At 44.9% G+C, this 15,268-nt stretch overlaps 1 protein-coding gene across 1 annotated transcript in view; it reads left to right on the top strand.

The window, feature by feature from the left end:
• BMX (BMX non-receptor tyrosine kinase) overlaps positions 1-15,268 on the top strand; it is a 49,104-nt gene that overhangs the window by 13,231 nt on the left and 20,605 nt on the right. Inside the window, exons 7-12 of the mRNA XM_006261088.3 lie at positions 3,107-3,169; positions 4,535-4,591; positions 5,227-5,281; positions 6,639-6,718; positions 10,868-10,995; positions 14,016-14,090. Coding sequence (XP_006261150.1) covers positions 3,107-3,169; positions 4,535-4,591; positions 5,227-5,281; positions 6,639-6,718; positions 10,868-10,995; positions 14,016-14,090 — 458 coding nt within the window. The remainder of the gene's footprint in view (positions 1-3,106; positions 3,170-4,534; positions 4,592-5,226; positions 5,282-6,638; positions 6,719-10,867; positions 10,996-14,015; positions 14,091-15,268) is intronic.

Here is a 15,268-nt window from a genome sequence, read left to right as displayed (position 1 = left end):
GGGGTAGCGTGCAGCTGGACACGGAGCAGGGAAGCAGGACAGTGCATGGGCAGGTGGGGATGGAGCGCCACCACCTCCCAGAAGCAGGGCCAGGGTGGGACAGGAAAGCTGACCAGCCTGGGCTGGAGGCAGCAGTGCCCCTCTGCAGGGTGGGGAAGCTCACCAGGCTGGTGTGGCAGCAGCTGCCACCTTGTGTGAGCTTCCCCTCCTGCAGAGGGGCATCACTGCCCTCACCCCACCCCAGCCCTGGTTCTGGGAAGTGGGGGCACCTCCATCCCCACCCACCCACGCGTACCCCCTAGGACTGTTCGAAGTACCCCAGGGGTATGTGTATCCCTGGTTGACACACCCTGTTTTAGGGGAAAGAATGAACGCCATTTTCTATCACCCAGGTCCACAAAAAGTCAACTACTTGCAAACTGTATTATAATAATTTTTTTAAAACAAAAAACAGAGGGTTTTACATTAATTACGGCAGCTAAGTATCTACCCCTTAAGTAGATACTTAAAATATAAAGAAATAAAGTATCTTGATTTCCCTGCTCACCTCATCCCACTCCTCAAATGCCAACTGCCCTATTAGGAAAAATTTAAAATAGTCACTACCTGAAATAGTCTCTATTTATTTTTATTTCAATATATGCCTACAATAACAGTAACAGCGGCAGAGTTTATGTGGACTGTTAGGAAAGACGCATATTTCACCATAGTGTCTTATAAGAGGGTCAGTGTTACTCTCAACATAGTGCTGAGGGTTCCTTAGTTCTATCCTTTGGCGCTCACAAAAGGGAGGAATTCCCGTCAACAAATTTGAAAAAAAAAAGAAGGATATTTTCCTGTTAGTATCCAGCCAGGGCCAGTGTAAGAAGTTTATTTCTCATGTAAAAGGGAAATTGCTTTAGGGACAGGCTAGGGCAAAAGCAGAGCAGCAAAAGGAAATGTTTGAGAATACCTGACTAGAGATACAACCCAGCTAAGTACTTCCTGGAAAATGTGGGAGGGAACATTTTGAGCTGGGAGAGGTCCTAGATAGGCCTCATGGGATGTTGGACTGAGTGGAATTAAGCTTTCATGATTAATTCACTGATTAGAATAACATATGTAAATAATAAACATATAAACAAAGAAAATATGAATGTATAAATACTCTAAACATTCAGCGGAGCTCACCGGGGTGGTGCAGATACAGTCTGTACCTCCACTCTGGCCTGTGGCTGCTCCCTGGTGCTCCACATGGGGCTGAGCCCTGCCCACTTCCACCCAGGCATTGACAACGTATAGGGGGTACATGTGGGTGCACGTGAACCCCCTGAGCGTGGCAGTGCACCCCTTCCGAAAAGGCACTAGTGACTGCTGCTTGCCACCGCCTCCCACCTTCGGCATCTGCGGGCAGTCTGTGATTGCCGCTGGCTGCTGCCAACACTGCTGGTGGTGTCTGCAGGTGGTCGCCAACCGCTGGTCAGTACTTGCTACCCCACCCCCTACTGCCGCCAGCACCACCACCTCCACCTGTCAAAGCTCACCGTGCCCTTCCAGTATCCCAGAGCACATGGTGTTCACACACCCAGGACAGCCTGTCCCACACTCCTGCCAGCCCCAACACATGGGGTGGGGAGTATAGAGAGGGAAAGCAGTGGTAGGTGGGGGGGAAGCTGTAGCTGGGCTGCTCCTGCCCCAGCACTTAGGGCCCCAGGTCTAGCTCCCAGCTGCCTTCTGCCCACCCCACCTCCCAGCATGATCAGCACACACCTGAGGGCAGCTGAATGGGGCAGCCCCTCCAGGAAAGGGCTGTGTTCATGGGCTGGGCCCAGGGCCAGTGGCGGCATGAGGCTGAGCTGAGGCCAGCAGGAGTTCAGGGACAGGTCTGGCAAGAGTGTGGGGCTGGAGCCTGGGGCCAGGGCTGGCAGGAGCAAATCCAGGGCCCTCCAGTGGGCAAGGGTGGGAGTGCAGCACACACTGTCCCAGATGAGAGCAGACAGGGCTTGGCCCTATGTGGAACACAGCAAGGGCAGATATGGGCTGAGCCAGATACAATTAATTTGTGGGTGCCCCCCCATGGACCAGATCCAATCAACTGGCAGGCTGAATCTGGCCCAGATCCAATCAGCTGGCAGGCTGGATCTGGCCCACGGGCCATATTTTGTCCACCCCTGGTCCAAGTGGTATGCACACACATGATACAGGTAGCTAATTATACTTTGAGGTCAAAAATAGTGTTTTGAGTTGAAACAAAGGATAAGTGAACAAAAGAAAATTATTTATAATACTTGCTCTTTGGCCCAAATGTTTAGTCAGAGTTTGAGACCTTATATGGGAGTTTCTATTATGATGAGGTATAAACAATGAGAGTCACATTTACTTATGGTGTTACTGTGTTTATTTTGAAAAAGGCATACACAATCCTATTGCCCTGAACTCAGTGGAAACAAGCATCAGGCCCTTTCCTTGCTCAGAAATCCTCAAGTCTGTCACTACAGTGAAGTCTGTGCCCAAGAAGCTCTGTCTTTCTGTTTCTTCATTGTAGGCACATACTGAGCTGGGTCTCTCACACACTGTTACTGAAGTATAGCAATATCCTAGCTATCTCTTTTCAACTGAGATATTCATCAATCCAGGTAGTTTTTCTCTGACTGGCTATGATGCTGAAAGTCTTGGGAGTTAGCCCCGCAACCCATAACTGTTTCTAGTACATAAAGGTTGCCTCCTTGCTCTTTGTATTGAGCCTAAATAAAACTGGTTTGCAGACCATTAGCTTTCTAAAGCTTGTGATCAACTGTGGTTTGTTTGCCAACTAGGTGTTGGTGCTTTTCATTTTAACAATTAAGATGTTTGTCCACCCTAGAACTGGGTGCTCCAATCCTGACAAATAAGTTAATCACCAAGGCAAAGATTATTTCAATGATATACACATTTTAATTAATCGACATGTAATTTCCTAAAACAGCATACATTGCCTATGCATTCTTCTACATGATAGGGAAAGCCAAAATATTTTAAAAATTAAACATGAAAATCTCTATGACCCTACGACAGAAGTCTTTGATTAATCCCATATGCTATTTTAAAATAACAGATTTTAAATTATATAACATGTTTCCTCTTTCAGGAAGGAAGGCATTGTACCAAGTACTTTTTTGAAAGCCATATCCATCAATGATGATGAACTTAGGTAAATCAACCTCCAGCTATTCTTCTCCTACTATTTAAGGAATCTATAAATCTATGAAAGGCTCATCTATATTTCCATAATATTTTGTTTATGACATATTCAATATATTTCTGTATTCTCTTCATAAAGTGCTATAAAAATACAGAAGAAAATGTGTCTTCTTATGCTTTTTGCAGATGTATTTAATGTGTAAAAGTCAGATAAAAATATGGACCCACTGAAATGAATGACAATTTTTCTGTCAACTACAGTGGGGCCTGAATTTCACCCTGTATAGTCTTACTTCAATTTTAGAATTCTAAAACTTAGACATGCAAGACAATTTATGCATATAAGCAGTCCTGTAGAAAACCAAGTGCTTTTGATTAAGTAAAGCTTTTCAGATCAAACTTTGCTTTCCTCTATTTTGTAGTTTGATCCAAAATTTGTACAAACTTATGTTTTACATAAATTTAAGCACATATTTGCTAGGAACAGGCCTTTCATGACATTAAAATAATCCCATAGCATGTAAAGAGGAAGCAAAGCTGAATAAGTCCCCTAATGTGTTTTTGAATATGTAATTTTATGAAATTCTGAATGTTGGAGAAGGCAGTAACAGCTAAAAATCCCTGCCTTTTCAGATTCTAAGGGGTATTTTAGGATGCTATTTGTTTACTTGTTTTGGCATATGCAATTTTCTTCTACCCATAGTGGTAAAGGCGTGTTTTGGAGGATGCTTAGTTTTTGTTGTTTTGTAGGATTTCCATATAAGTTCCAATGAGGCAAATGAAATATCTTTTAAAAATGCAGCTGAAATCCACAGGCCTCCAGTTTATCAAGATAAGTAGACAGAACATTTTATTCTCTGGCTCACTACAGGAAATCACAAAAGGCTAAGGAGGCTAGAAGTTAGCTGAGGTTAGACTTAGGGTAAGCAACCCTCTGGCTCATGTGCCAGTGTGTGGCATACAAAGCCATTTTGCTTGGACTTGCACATCGGGGAAGGGGCCAGGGCTGTGTTGCCACAACAAGGATCAGGCCCCTTGCTCTCCTCCACCATCCGCCCCTGGTATCCCAACATCTTACAAGTCAAGCTTGCAGGTGTTTTTGGCACTGTGCCCAAAAATGTTGCCAACCCTTGGATTAGACTATTTTATCATAGGAAAAAGGCTTTTTTTTTTTTTTGGCCTCAACTGAACTCATAGAAATTGAAATAAAATTAAATACAGTATATTCTTAAATTTTCCAAATGAAAAAAAAATCCACTTTGGGCTGAGACATAACCATAGTTCTAACTCAGTAAAAATATTTATAATATAGTTTTTAAATTGAGGAAGGCAGCATCAACATTAATTTTTTCAATATAGCATTTTATCTTGGTAGGGAAAACTTCAGCATTGGTAAAGATTCATCAGAAGAAGACAGTATTGATAAGCATGAGTGAGTATGCAGATGATTTTTTACATATAGTCTGTAAGTTCTTTTAAGGCAAAGACTAGCTGAGGCCACACACTAGAGCTGGGGGCTTGGGATGCAGGGATCATGTGCCAGGGGCTTGCAAGCCACAAGGCAGACCTGTTCTGACCACAGTGGCCCCTCAGCTCTGGTATGCAGTCCTGGCCCCCAACTCCCAGCCCAGGCATGCAAACCTACTCCTCCCAGCCCCCAGCCCCAGTGCATGTCCTCCAGCCTCCAACTCCCTACCGTGTAGCCCCCAACTCCTGAGTCCTCAGCCCCAGTATATGGACCCCATCCTCCAGCCCTGTCACATGGCCCAAGCTCCAGAGATCCCAGACTTCACATACCTATACATATGCCAAGGTTAGATTTTTTTCTTTCTTGGGGCCTTCCAAAAATAAGCTGTTATATTCAGGGAGTGGGTTATATGCTAAAAAGTATGGTAGGTATTTCTGTGTGGCTCTGTGCTATGTAGATATACCACAAAGGAGAGAGCTTGGCTTTTAAAAGAAGATTCTAAAATTATCACCCTGTAAGGCTTTTTTATCAGCCTGCTTTGCTCATATATTATTCACATATCATAATGTCAATAACATGCACAATATTTCTGGCTGCAGCTGGTATGCAGGTAATATCTCCCGGGCCCAGTCAGAGCAACTACTGAGACAAAAGGTACTAAATATCCTTTATTCACTGGGTTTAACCTGTTCTGGAAATGGTTCGGTATTTATTGTTGGCTTTGCTACTCCATGTAGGTAGATGATGCTAATGGTCTTCATAGTATAGTAAGAGCACCAGACACTTATAGTAAATTAGTACAAAGATGGGGCAATAATAAGGTTTCCAGAAGTTTGTGAATAATTTTAGCATTCCAATATGTAAGTATCTTATGTCACTAATTTAATTTCTGCAAATGATATGCAGAAACTATAAATCTTCATGTAGAAGTCTGCCAATGGATTTCACTTCTGATCTGAATAACCAAACTGCTATTCCAAACGCTGGGCTTTTTCAAGCTGGGTGTGACTGCCAGTCATTTAATACTTCAAGTTGGTTTCACGCTGTATATACAAATGGAGGCTTCTGTACACAATGCTAGGCTCCTGTTCATAGAAAGCCCAATATGAAAAATGTTTTGAACTCAGGTTTGCAGCTGCAAGTAGTACACATCACTATGGATCCGCATAGATCCTTTGTAGTTCACTGCTTTCGTACTGCCCATTATACTGGCACCTGCCTCTGAGGTTTTTGTAGTGCACAGCTCTTCTGGAGCCATAGCCCAGCATTTCTTCCCAGCTGTCTGAACTATAAATTAGGAAAGGGACAGTCCCACTTAAAGGGCAACTAGAGGTCAGGAGGAGGACTAACAACTTAAGGCCTGATACTGAAAAGTGCCAAACAATCCCAACACCCTTGGGTTTTTAAATGAAACATGAGGTCATAGGCAACTGGTAGGGGGTACATGCCCCCTATGACGGGGCCGGTGCACCTCCTGATGGCTGACACTGATGCTGTTGGTAGGGCTGGTGCCCCCCCTGACAGGGTCAGCGGCTTCTGTGGGTGCCCCTCCCAGGTTCAGGAGGCAGCAGTCACTCATGCACGAGATTGCTCTTCATCTTGCAAAATCAATTTTATTGTGCACCTGGACCCAGGAGCATCTACTTCCATCCACACACAAGCACATGCACATACACAGTTCTAGCACATGAATGAGGCAGCTGCAAATCATACTCCTAACAAATTCAAAATGAAAATCAGAATCCTGATAAACCATCACAGCAGCAGAAAGTGATCATGCCAGCTTGAGTAGGGACTAGAGTAGCAGGGAGGGAAAGAATTTAACTGTAGTTCATATTAAAAATAGCCTAAAGATGTAAATGTACTAGCTGTTCAGTCACTCAACTCTATGGTGGGTGTTGAAAAATGATGCGAGTTTAAGACACTATAGAAGGAAATGTACCAAGGCAAAACTGCTGTTTCAAAATGTTTGCCAACAGTTGATGTTTCTTATTACATTTGGCTTTCTTAGGGAAAAGAAGGTGCTTTTATGGTTCGAAAATCTAGCCAAGCAGGAAAGTACACAGTGTCTGTATTCAGCATGGCCCTTGAGTGAGTATTCAGAAGACTTGTATTATTTCTATTGCTTGCTTTATGGGTGTTCCTTATGGCAGTTATCCAGTACTGAAGTTATTTATCATACCTAAACTAACTTTGGGCAACTTGAATTAGCAGCTTCAAAACATCATTCATGCATGCCTTAGCTTTGCTATCCCCCTGCACTGAGCGTAGTGAGGTATGACATTAAGCTTTGAAAAGTGTTCCTTGCAGGAGGCAGAGCACAGAAGGGCCTACAGAAGTTTGGTTTCATTGCCAGCTGAACATAGAACATCGTCTTCAAGAATAGGTTTTATCAGAGATTAATGTAATGGCTGGGTTGGTTAGAAAGAGAAAAAAAATGGGGAAGGAGAAAGAGTCAGAGGCTGGCAGAGGTAGAGGAAAGGAAAGCAAGGTTAGGAATAGAAATGTGCCGTACTGTTGCCCTTGGGGGTCAGGCCAATGCTCAGGATCTCAATATCGCGCTGTTAGACAGGAGGGCATGGTGCACAATTGCACATGCACACATAAAAATCAATTAAGCACACATACACTCACTAGGTGCATACACCCCTACTAAGCATACACACTGACACTAGCAACTCAGATACGCACACATTCAAAAGAACCAGTCTAGGTTCATGCACACCTATCACCAGTTTAAGCCCATACTCAGGGTAACTTTAGGTTAATTGATCTTAATTGATTAAAGAACAACACCCAAAGCCTGCAGAACAGGGGAGCGATGCCAGCACAGAGGCTGGGACTGGAGCCAGAGCTACGGGGAAGCTGAAAAGGTAGGTGGGGAGAGGGAAAATGGGACTAAGGGAAAGTGTGGGCATTAAAGAGGGGCTCGGGGTGTGGGGAGCCAGAGGGTGGCTCCAGGGCAGCTAGAGAAGCTGCAGGGAGTGGTAGTAGGTGCTGGGAGCTGGAGAAAGGCTCCAGCTACTGGAGAAAACTGCAGGACAGCCATGAGGCGCTGGGAAGCTGGGGGGGGGGGGAGGGGAGGACTATAGAAGGTGCGGGGGAAGCCTGGAAACAGAGAGACAGACAGGAGAAAATCACAGGAAAAGTGGCAGGAGAGACTCAAAGGTAGCAGGGTAGTGGGAAAGCAGAAAAAGGCAGCAGAAAGTCACAGGGAAAAGGCAGTAGGAGCGTGGGGAGCAGAGGAAGAGCAGAAAATCACAGGAAAAGGAGCAGGAGAGACTAAAAGGTAGCAGGGGCAGTGGAAAAGCAGGGAGAGGCAGCAGAAAGTCACAGGGAAAAGGCAGTAGATGATACGCGAGGCTGAAAGGTGGCAGGGACAGCAGGAAAGCAAGGAGAGGCTGAGAGCTGGCAGAAAAGGGGAGACAGAATTTGGAGGAGATCAGGAAACTAGTGGAGGTGAGGGCTGAAGCTGAGAGAGAGAGAGAACGAGGCTGGAATTTAAGATAAGGAAGGGACTGGGATTCAGTAAAACATAACCCAACTCGGGGTTACAAATGACAGTGGTTTTATTGAACAGGGGAGATGGTGACAAAATATCTTATTGGTTCCCTTGCACCCACCCACCCACACACCCACACACAATGGTGGCAGGGGTTAGAGAGGCTTGGTGCAAGGGCTGAAGTCCACTGAAGTCCAGGAGGAGAGACATAGACAGAGAGAGTCCAAATTGTATGATGAGGTGTGCAGGTAATATCTACCTGTCCCAAGCTGGAAGTTGATACTTGAAGGCCATTTTGGGTCTCCTTCAGCTCGGTGTTTTCCAGAGGGGGTCGCCGGCAGGGCCTCTGGGGTGGATAGGTGATGTGAAGCTGGTCTGGTCCGGATGGAAATGGTGTTCCCACTGGGTCTGTCTTCACTGACCCTTTTTATAGGGGCAGACCTTGTTTTACCCTAGTGACAGGAGGCATGCCCAGGCAAGGGTCAGCCCCTGACATACTGAGCATGTGTGCACAGGTTCGTGGCAGGCAGATCGTGCCTGACCAATCTAGTTTCTTTTTATGACCAGGTTACAAAATGCCTGGACACAGGAGGAGGGGTGGATGTCGTATACTTAGACTTCAGGAAGGCCTTTGATACGGTATCCCACCCCATACTGGTGAACAAGTTAAGAGGCTGTGACTTGGATGACTACACAGTCCGGTGGGTGGTGAATTGGCTGGAGGGTCGCACCCAGAGAGTCGTGGTGGACGGATTGGTTTCGACCTGGAAGGGTGTGGGCAGTGGGGTCCCGTAGGGCTCGGTCCTTGGACCGATACTCTTTAATGTCTTCATCAGTGACTTGGACGAGGGAGTGAAATGTACTCTGTCCAAGTTTGCAGACGACACAAAGCTATGGGGAGAGGTGGACATGCCGGAGGGCAGGGAACAGCTGCAAGCAGATCTGGACAGGTTGGACAAGTGGGCAGAAAACAACAGAATGCAGTTCAACAAGGAGAAATGCAAAGTGCTGCACCTAGGGAGGAAAAATGTCCAGCACACCTACAGCCTAGGGAATGACCTGCTGGGTGGCACGGAAGTGGAAAGGGATCTTGGAGTCCTAGTGGACTCCAAGATGAACATGAGTCGGCAGTGTGACGAAGCCATCAAAAAAGCCAATGGCACTTTATCATGCATCAGCAGATGCATGACGAATAGGTCCAAGGAGGTGATACTTCCCCTCTGTCGGGCGCTGGTCAGACCGCAGTTGGAGTACTGCGTGCAATTCTGGGTGCCACAATTCAAGAGGGATGCGGATAACCTGGAGAGGGTCCAGAGAAGGGCCACTCGTATGGTTAAGGGCCTGCAGACCAAGCCCTACGAGGAGAGACTAGAGAAACTGGACCTTTTCAGCCTCCGCAAGAGAAGGTTGAGAGGCGACCTTGTGGCTGCCTATAAGTTCATCACGGGGGCACAGAAGGGAATTGGTGAGTATTTATTCACCAAGGCGCCCCCGGGGGTTACAAGAAATAATGGCCACAAGCTAGCAGAGAGCAGATTTAGATTGGACATTAGGAAGAACTTCTTCACAGTTCAAGTGGCCAAGGTCTGGAACGGGCTCCCAAGGGAGGTGGTGCTCTCCCCTACCCTGGGGGTCTTCAAGAGGAGGTTAGATGAGCATCTAGCTGGGGTCATCTAGACCCAGCACTCCCCTTCCGACCCTAACATCTATGAATCTATGAATCTATGCAGGGATGTACAGTTTCGGGTGTCTGTAATGGTGGGGTACAATGGTAGAGTTGCTGATTCTGCAGGGTCTTTTGTCTTCAAGTGCTGGGTTCTTGGCTCTGTTCCTAGGTGAGGTCCATAGTACCTGGATGAATCAATGTGAGGTGATGGCCCAGTCGTTACAGGCCATTCAGTAGAGGCCTGCTACCACTGCATTTCAATCATTCCCAATCACTCTCATTCATCCAGGAACCAATTTACATGGGAGGGGTACATGAATCATACAGTTGCAACACAGAGGATGCCTGGGCAGAGGACACAAGATGGAGGCTTGACATAAACTTGACATGACTTACGCTAACTTACATATATAGGCCTAAAACTGTAATCACACAATATAAAAGCAGTACAAACATAATAATTATCACTTATAAAACAGTGGGTATCGATATTAAAATAGCAGGGAACTTATTTGCAAAGAGGGGAGAGAAAAATAAAGCTTACTACCTAAAATAAAATGTTAAAGCTTATCCTACATCCTAGCTTACTTATCCTTATCTATAGGGAATAGAGAGGGAGAGAAAAAGTCAGAAATGGTTGGGGAAGGGGAGGGAATGCATTTTAAAATAAATAAAAAAAGAAAAACTGGGGGTCTTGCTACACATCTAGAGATTATATTTTTTTGTGGGGAGAATTTCTTCTTTTCCCCAGGCAATGGAAGTTTGCTTTATGCCAACATGAAGAGGATTGATATCTCCTAATAAAAATGGCCACTTTTTTGATAGGGAAATATGGAAGATTTGTAGTATGTAAGTATTTAAGTAGCACTTATTCTTCATAGCTATTACACATTAAACAAAGAGTTCCCTTTTTCTGGGGGCAGTAAATAAATCACAGTGGATAATAAAAAAAAAATCAAAATTGTAAATGGCTTATTATTAATCTCACAATTAATGAACTACCTAAGGCTTAAACTTCATTTAACTGACTTAGTACAGAGCTTATCATAAAGGGCTTCATACTGTTTTTCAGAGATAAAAAGGGAGCAGTCAAACATTATCATGTGCACACAAATTCTGAAAACAAATATTATCTGGCTGAAAATTACTGCTTCAATTCAATTCCAAAGCTTATTCACTATCATCAGCATAACTCAGCAGGTAAACATTTTCTCCTTGGTTTTATAATGCCCTTGCATGTGTTTTCTTCAATTATACATACTGTTTTTGCTGTAGATAAGGTCTTCTTCTTCCATACAACTGACTTGGAACAACAATTATAAGTCAAGTTTAAGGTTAGTTAACCAGTTTAATGCTCTTGAGGAAAGGGAATGTATCTCTGCAATGTCACTGCCAAATGTGTATAGAGTGCAGAGTGTTGTTATGTGGTGCATAGTTTGATCAGAGTTGCCACAGTTACATTCTGCAGAACTCTTAATACACCATCTGTGCATCAAGTGACTGTAGTGGCCATGTAGATAAGGTGAGATTACATGTTAGAGTTAGGAGGTGCTGATTCTAAGGAATATTAGTCTGTGTTAAGAAGTGCTAGTGACCAGTAGCATGTTCAGAACTAAAACCCTCTCTAATGTACACTGCTCACATCTGCAGCTAGAAGGCTGGTGAGCAGGGCCATGGCTAAGGGTTGCAAGTCTGCTCCATGCCTGCTCTGCTCACCACCTTTCTAGCCACAGCATAGGCTGGGGAGGAGGGGGAGGAAGGGCCCCCCTGGGGAGGAGTGGAAGGAAGGGCCCCCCATGCCACTTGGATTCTCCCCTCCTCCTCCCAAATCACTCTGATGTCCCCATCAACACCAAGATCACTCTCCCCACCCCTTAATTGGCCCCTTCAACTCTGGATCGCTGCTTTGGCACCACAATCATCATGACAGAAGTGGGGAGGGGGGCCTCCCTACTTGCTTCTGGGCTCCCTGCAGCCCTTGCTGCTTTGTGCACTCAGACCCTGGGCTCCAGAGCTGCCTGGAAGCTCCCCCCACCACCTCCTCACCCTTTCTCCTTTGCCTCCCCTTCAGTTGCAGGGCCTGACAGGGGCTGGATATGGGAACACAAGGACAGCATGGTCTGCAGGAACCCCAGAAGAATCTGGGGTAGGAAGAGTAGGGGGGCAATTTGAAGATTGGGGAGCACAAGGGGCAGCAACCTGGCAGCTTCCTACCCGTCTCCCCTATCCCCATTCACTCGTTCCCTCCCTCCCTCCTCATTCACCCCATCCCCATCCTTCCCACCCCACTAAGATGTTCCCAGCTATCAGTCGAGGGCAGTAGAGTCCTGGATGATAGCTAGTCCTCCCCAGCAGTAGTGCCTCCTGGGTTACTGGAGGACTGTACCAGTGAACACCAAGGAATTAACTCAAGCTAGGTAGCACAGTTTAAAGATAATCCTTGCCCCAAGTGGTGTAACTTTAAGAAAGCTCAAGAGTTCTTAGCACTTGTTAATGAGCCTTACCATGTGATCATTCAGGGCATGTTTACATGTGTTCCTGACATGGTGCCAAGCACTTTTATTTAGCAAGCATGCTAATTAAAAGCTCCTGGTGCTGCATCAGAAGTAGGTGCATCAGTGTTGCAGCACACGTCAGTTCTGAGAAAATGGTGGTGGTGCACTTTGAACTAAAGCACATGGAATGTGTTTTAGTTCAAAGAGCACTGCCGCCATTTTCTCAGTACTGATGTGCACTACACTGAGGATACACGTGATACACAAGGCTGCCAGTGTGAGTCAATTTATGTGCTCAAGCAGATTCGATTAATCAAGTCTGTGCCAATGCATTGGATTTCCAGTGCATTGGAGCAGATTCCCCACATGTGTGTAAGTGCCTTCAAGTTTTAAGTGCTCTTAACCTTGATCTAATTGTAATGTGTAATCTCAACCACAGATTGAGATGAAGATGTCTTTATCTTTATGCCATGAGAACGCTGATTAGACTCAGGTTGCTGTGCAGCTTGGAGTTAAAGTAAATCTTTTTGAATACTGATTAGTTTAAATAGTGGTAATAAGAATAGATTTTTTACTTTTTAGGTATCTTTCTTTGGAACCTGATCTACAAAATTTACAGACATGCTAGTATAGTATTACAGTCTTAGGGCTCATATACATGCCACAATTTTTGCCCATTCGTGCACTGCAACTGCATGTCTGTTTTCACAAGTGGGACTTCCCGATGCTTTAAAAGTCTTCATTGTGTATTAAACTAAAACTCCTCAGACATAGTTCAGTTTGGCTCACCGGGAATTAAAGTGTTACATCCATAGATTTGTTGCAGGCAAGCACAAAGGCACTCAAAGATGTGTAATGAGCTTCTTTGTCCACCAGCTGGCACTGCAACTTTTTTGTAGTTCACTTCCTTGAATTGCTTTTACTTTCAAATTGCTTCCACTTTTTTAAACTAACAGTCCTCGGACATAGCTTATTATTTTTTTTCTTGTGTGGTTTGCCAACTCACTGCTTCCACAGCTGTGTGGCAGGGCATGGGCGTGGAGGTCCTGGGCTGGGCAGGCAGCACTGGACTGTCCCACACTCCTGTGGCACTGGCCAGGGACCCGACTTAATTTGAAAACCTAGTGTGTGTAAACATAGATGAGACGCTCCAAGGCTTAATTAATTTGAAAACCTAGTGTGTATAAGCACAGATGCAACACTCCAAAATAAACAAGTTTAAATTTTATAAACCTATTTAATTTAATGAGGATTAAAACCCATGATGTGTACAGGCACCCTTACAGAACTACCCTACTTTATCTTCCATTCAACTATTAGTATCTTTTCTTAATATAAGTCTGCTAATCTGACCCTAAGTATATATACTGTGATAACTTTGACTGTCATTACAGTTATAAGCACAGAGCTGTGCCATGTTGAGATATGCAAGTTAGCTTTGAACAAGCTAGTTTAAGTACTGGAAATATGTGCTAACATATGCTACTCCATGCACTGATTAAATGGCTTCTCTGCAGGGCTTCCTAGCTCACGTTGAGTGACATACTAACATAGATGTGATGCTTCTGCTGCTTGTGATAGCTTATTTCAAGTTTAGGTATCTCTACATGGCACTCTGAATTTGGTCTTCTCTCACTGTCTGATTTTGTTAATGCACATGTGTTAGCTGGTTTGACTTTCCATTTAATTAAGAGAAAGGTTATATATTGACTGTCTCTCTTGTAGGTATTGTTACAAGGTTTCGACATGCAGTGTCTACCAAAGTGAATAATATCCCATCCACAGCATCCTTAGGTGATGGTATGGAGACAACTTTTCCTTTTAAAATTGTTGTCAGTTTGCCAGTAATGTAATTTTTTTCAGCAAAAATAGAACAGCTTTGATTCTCATGGCATCACATCTTGACCTTATGCTCTTTGGTGGCCATTTGGTGTGTGTAAAGGGCAATTTCAAAGCTCCTTGCTTCACAAGAAATTTTTGGAGGGGTTGTCTCTTGGTGATCAATTGCTCCTCTAGCTTCCTTGTGTGTAGCAGAGTGACTTGTTTCATGAAGTCATGCAGTATCAGCTAATCAAAGCATGCAGCCTCATCCAAGGGGTGGTGTATATTTGGGAGTGTTGTGGGACATGGTTCTTCTTCCCCACAGACCTGTGTCAAATCAAGTGCATTTCTCTTGCACTTGCAAAGTCATGAAAGGGTTCCATATAATATGGCCCTTTCTTCTTATTTTACTTTAAGTTTTGTGGTAGAATGGTACTTGTTTTCAAAATTGATGGAAAAATGTATAGTTCCAGTAGCTATTGTTGGATTTAAAAAAATCCTTCTCAAGCGTCATGAGCTTTGTTTAGTTTGGTAAATTAACATAAAGTCAATGTGCTAGAGATTAGCGAATCTTTGTTGTAAATCCTAACTCAGATGTGGCAGCAAATGTCCTTTTGGTGGTATTTTATAGACACACTGTCCATTTGTAGCTCGAAGTCCAACCCAGGAACATCTTACTTTATTGCTTACTACATGTTCTATTATTAATTTGCAGTAAGCTTACTGTAAAATATTGCACACAAAGCCTTCCTGGGAGCATGTCTATATGTGCTCCCTCTTGGCAATTTGCTCCCACCCTGCTCTTCCCCCCTGCAGCAACCAGGAGGAGATCCAGGCTGCCCCCAGTGCTAGCCTGGGAGCTGACAAGGGGCACAGGGACAATCCCAGTGGACATGGGGCCAAGAGAGCTCTGCTGGCTGCAGCAGCAACTGTCTCCTGGCCCCGTGCATATCGGGAAGGGACCTGATGTACATGGGACTGAGACAGAGCTGCCACTGCAGCAGGCAGACTCTCCTAGCTCTATGTCCATTGGGACACACAGCTGCCAGCAATCCCCCTGCCAAGCAAGGCTTCCCTCCCAATGGGCATGGGGCCAGGAGACAGCTGCTGCTGCAGCCGACAGAGCTTTCCTGTCTCTGTGCCCAGTGGGATTGGCC

The sequence above is a fragment of the Alligator mississippiensis genome, chromosome 1 (assembly GCF_030867095.1).
Source record: "Alligator mississippiensis isolate rAllMis1 chromosome 1, rAllMis1, whole genome shotgun sequence".
Classification (NCBI taxonomy): Eukaryota; Metazoa; Chordata; order Crocodylia; family Alligatoridae; genus Alligator; species Alligator mississippiensis.
Note: the sequence above shows the minus strand (reverse complement) of the source record. Positions and strands in the feature narration are given on the sequence as shown.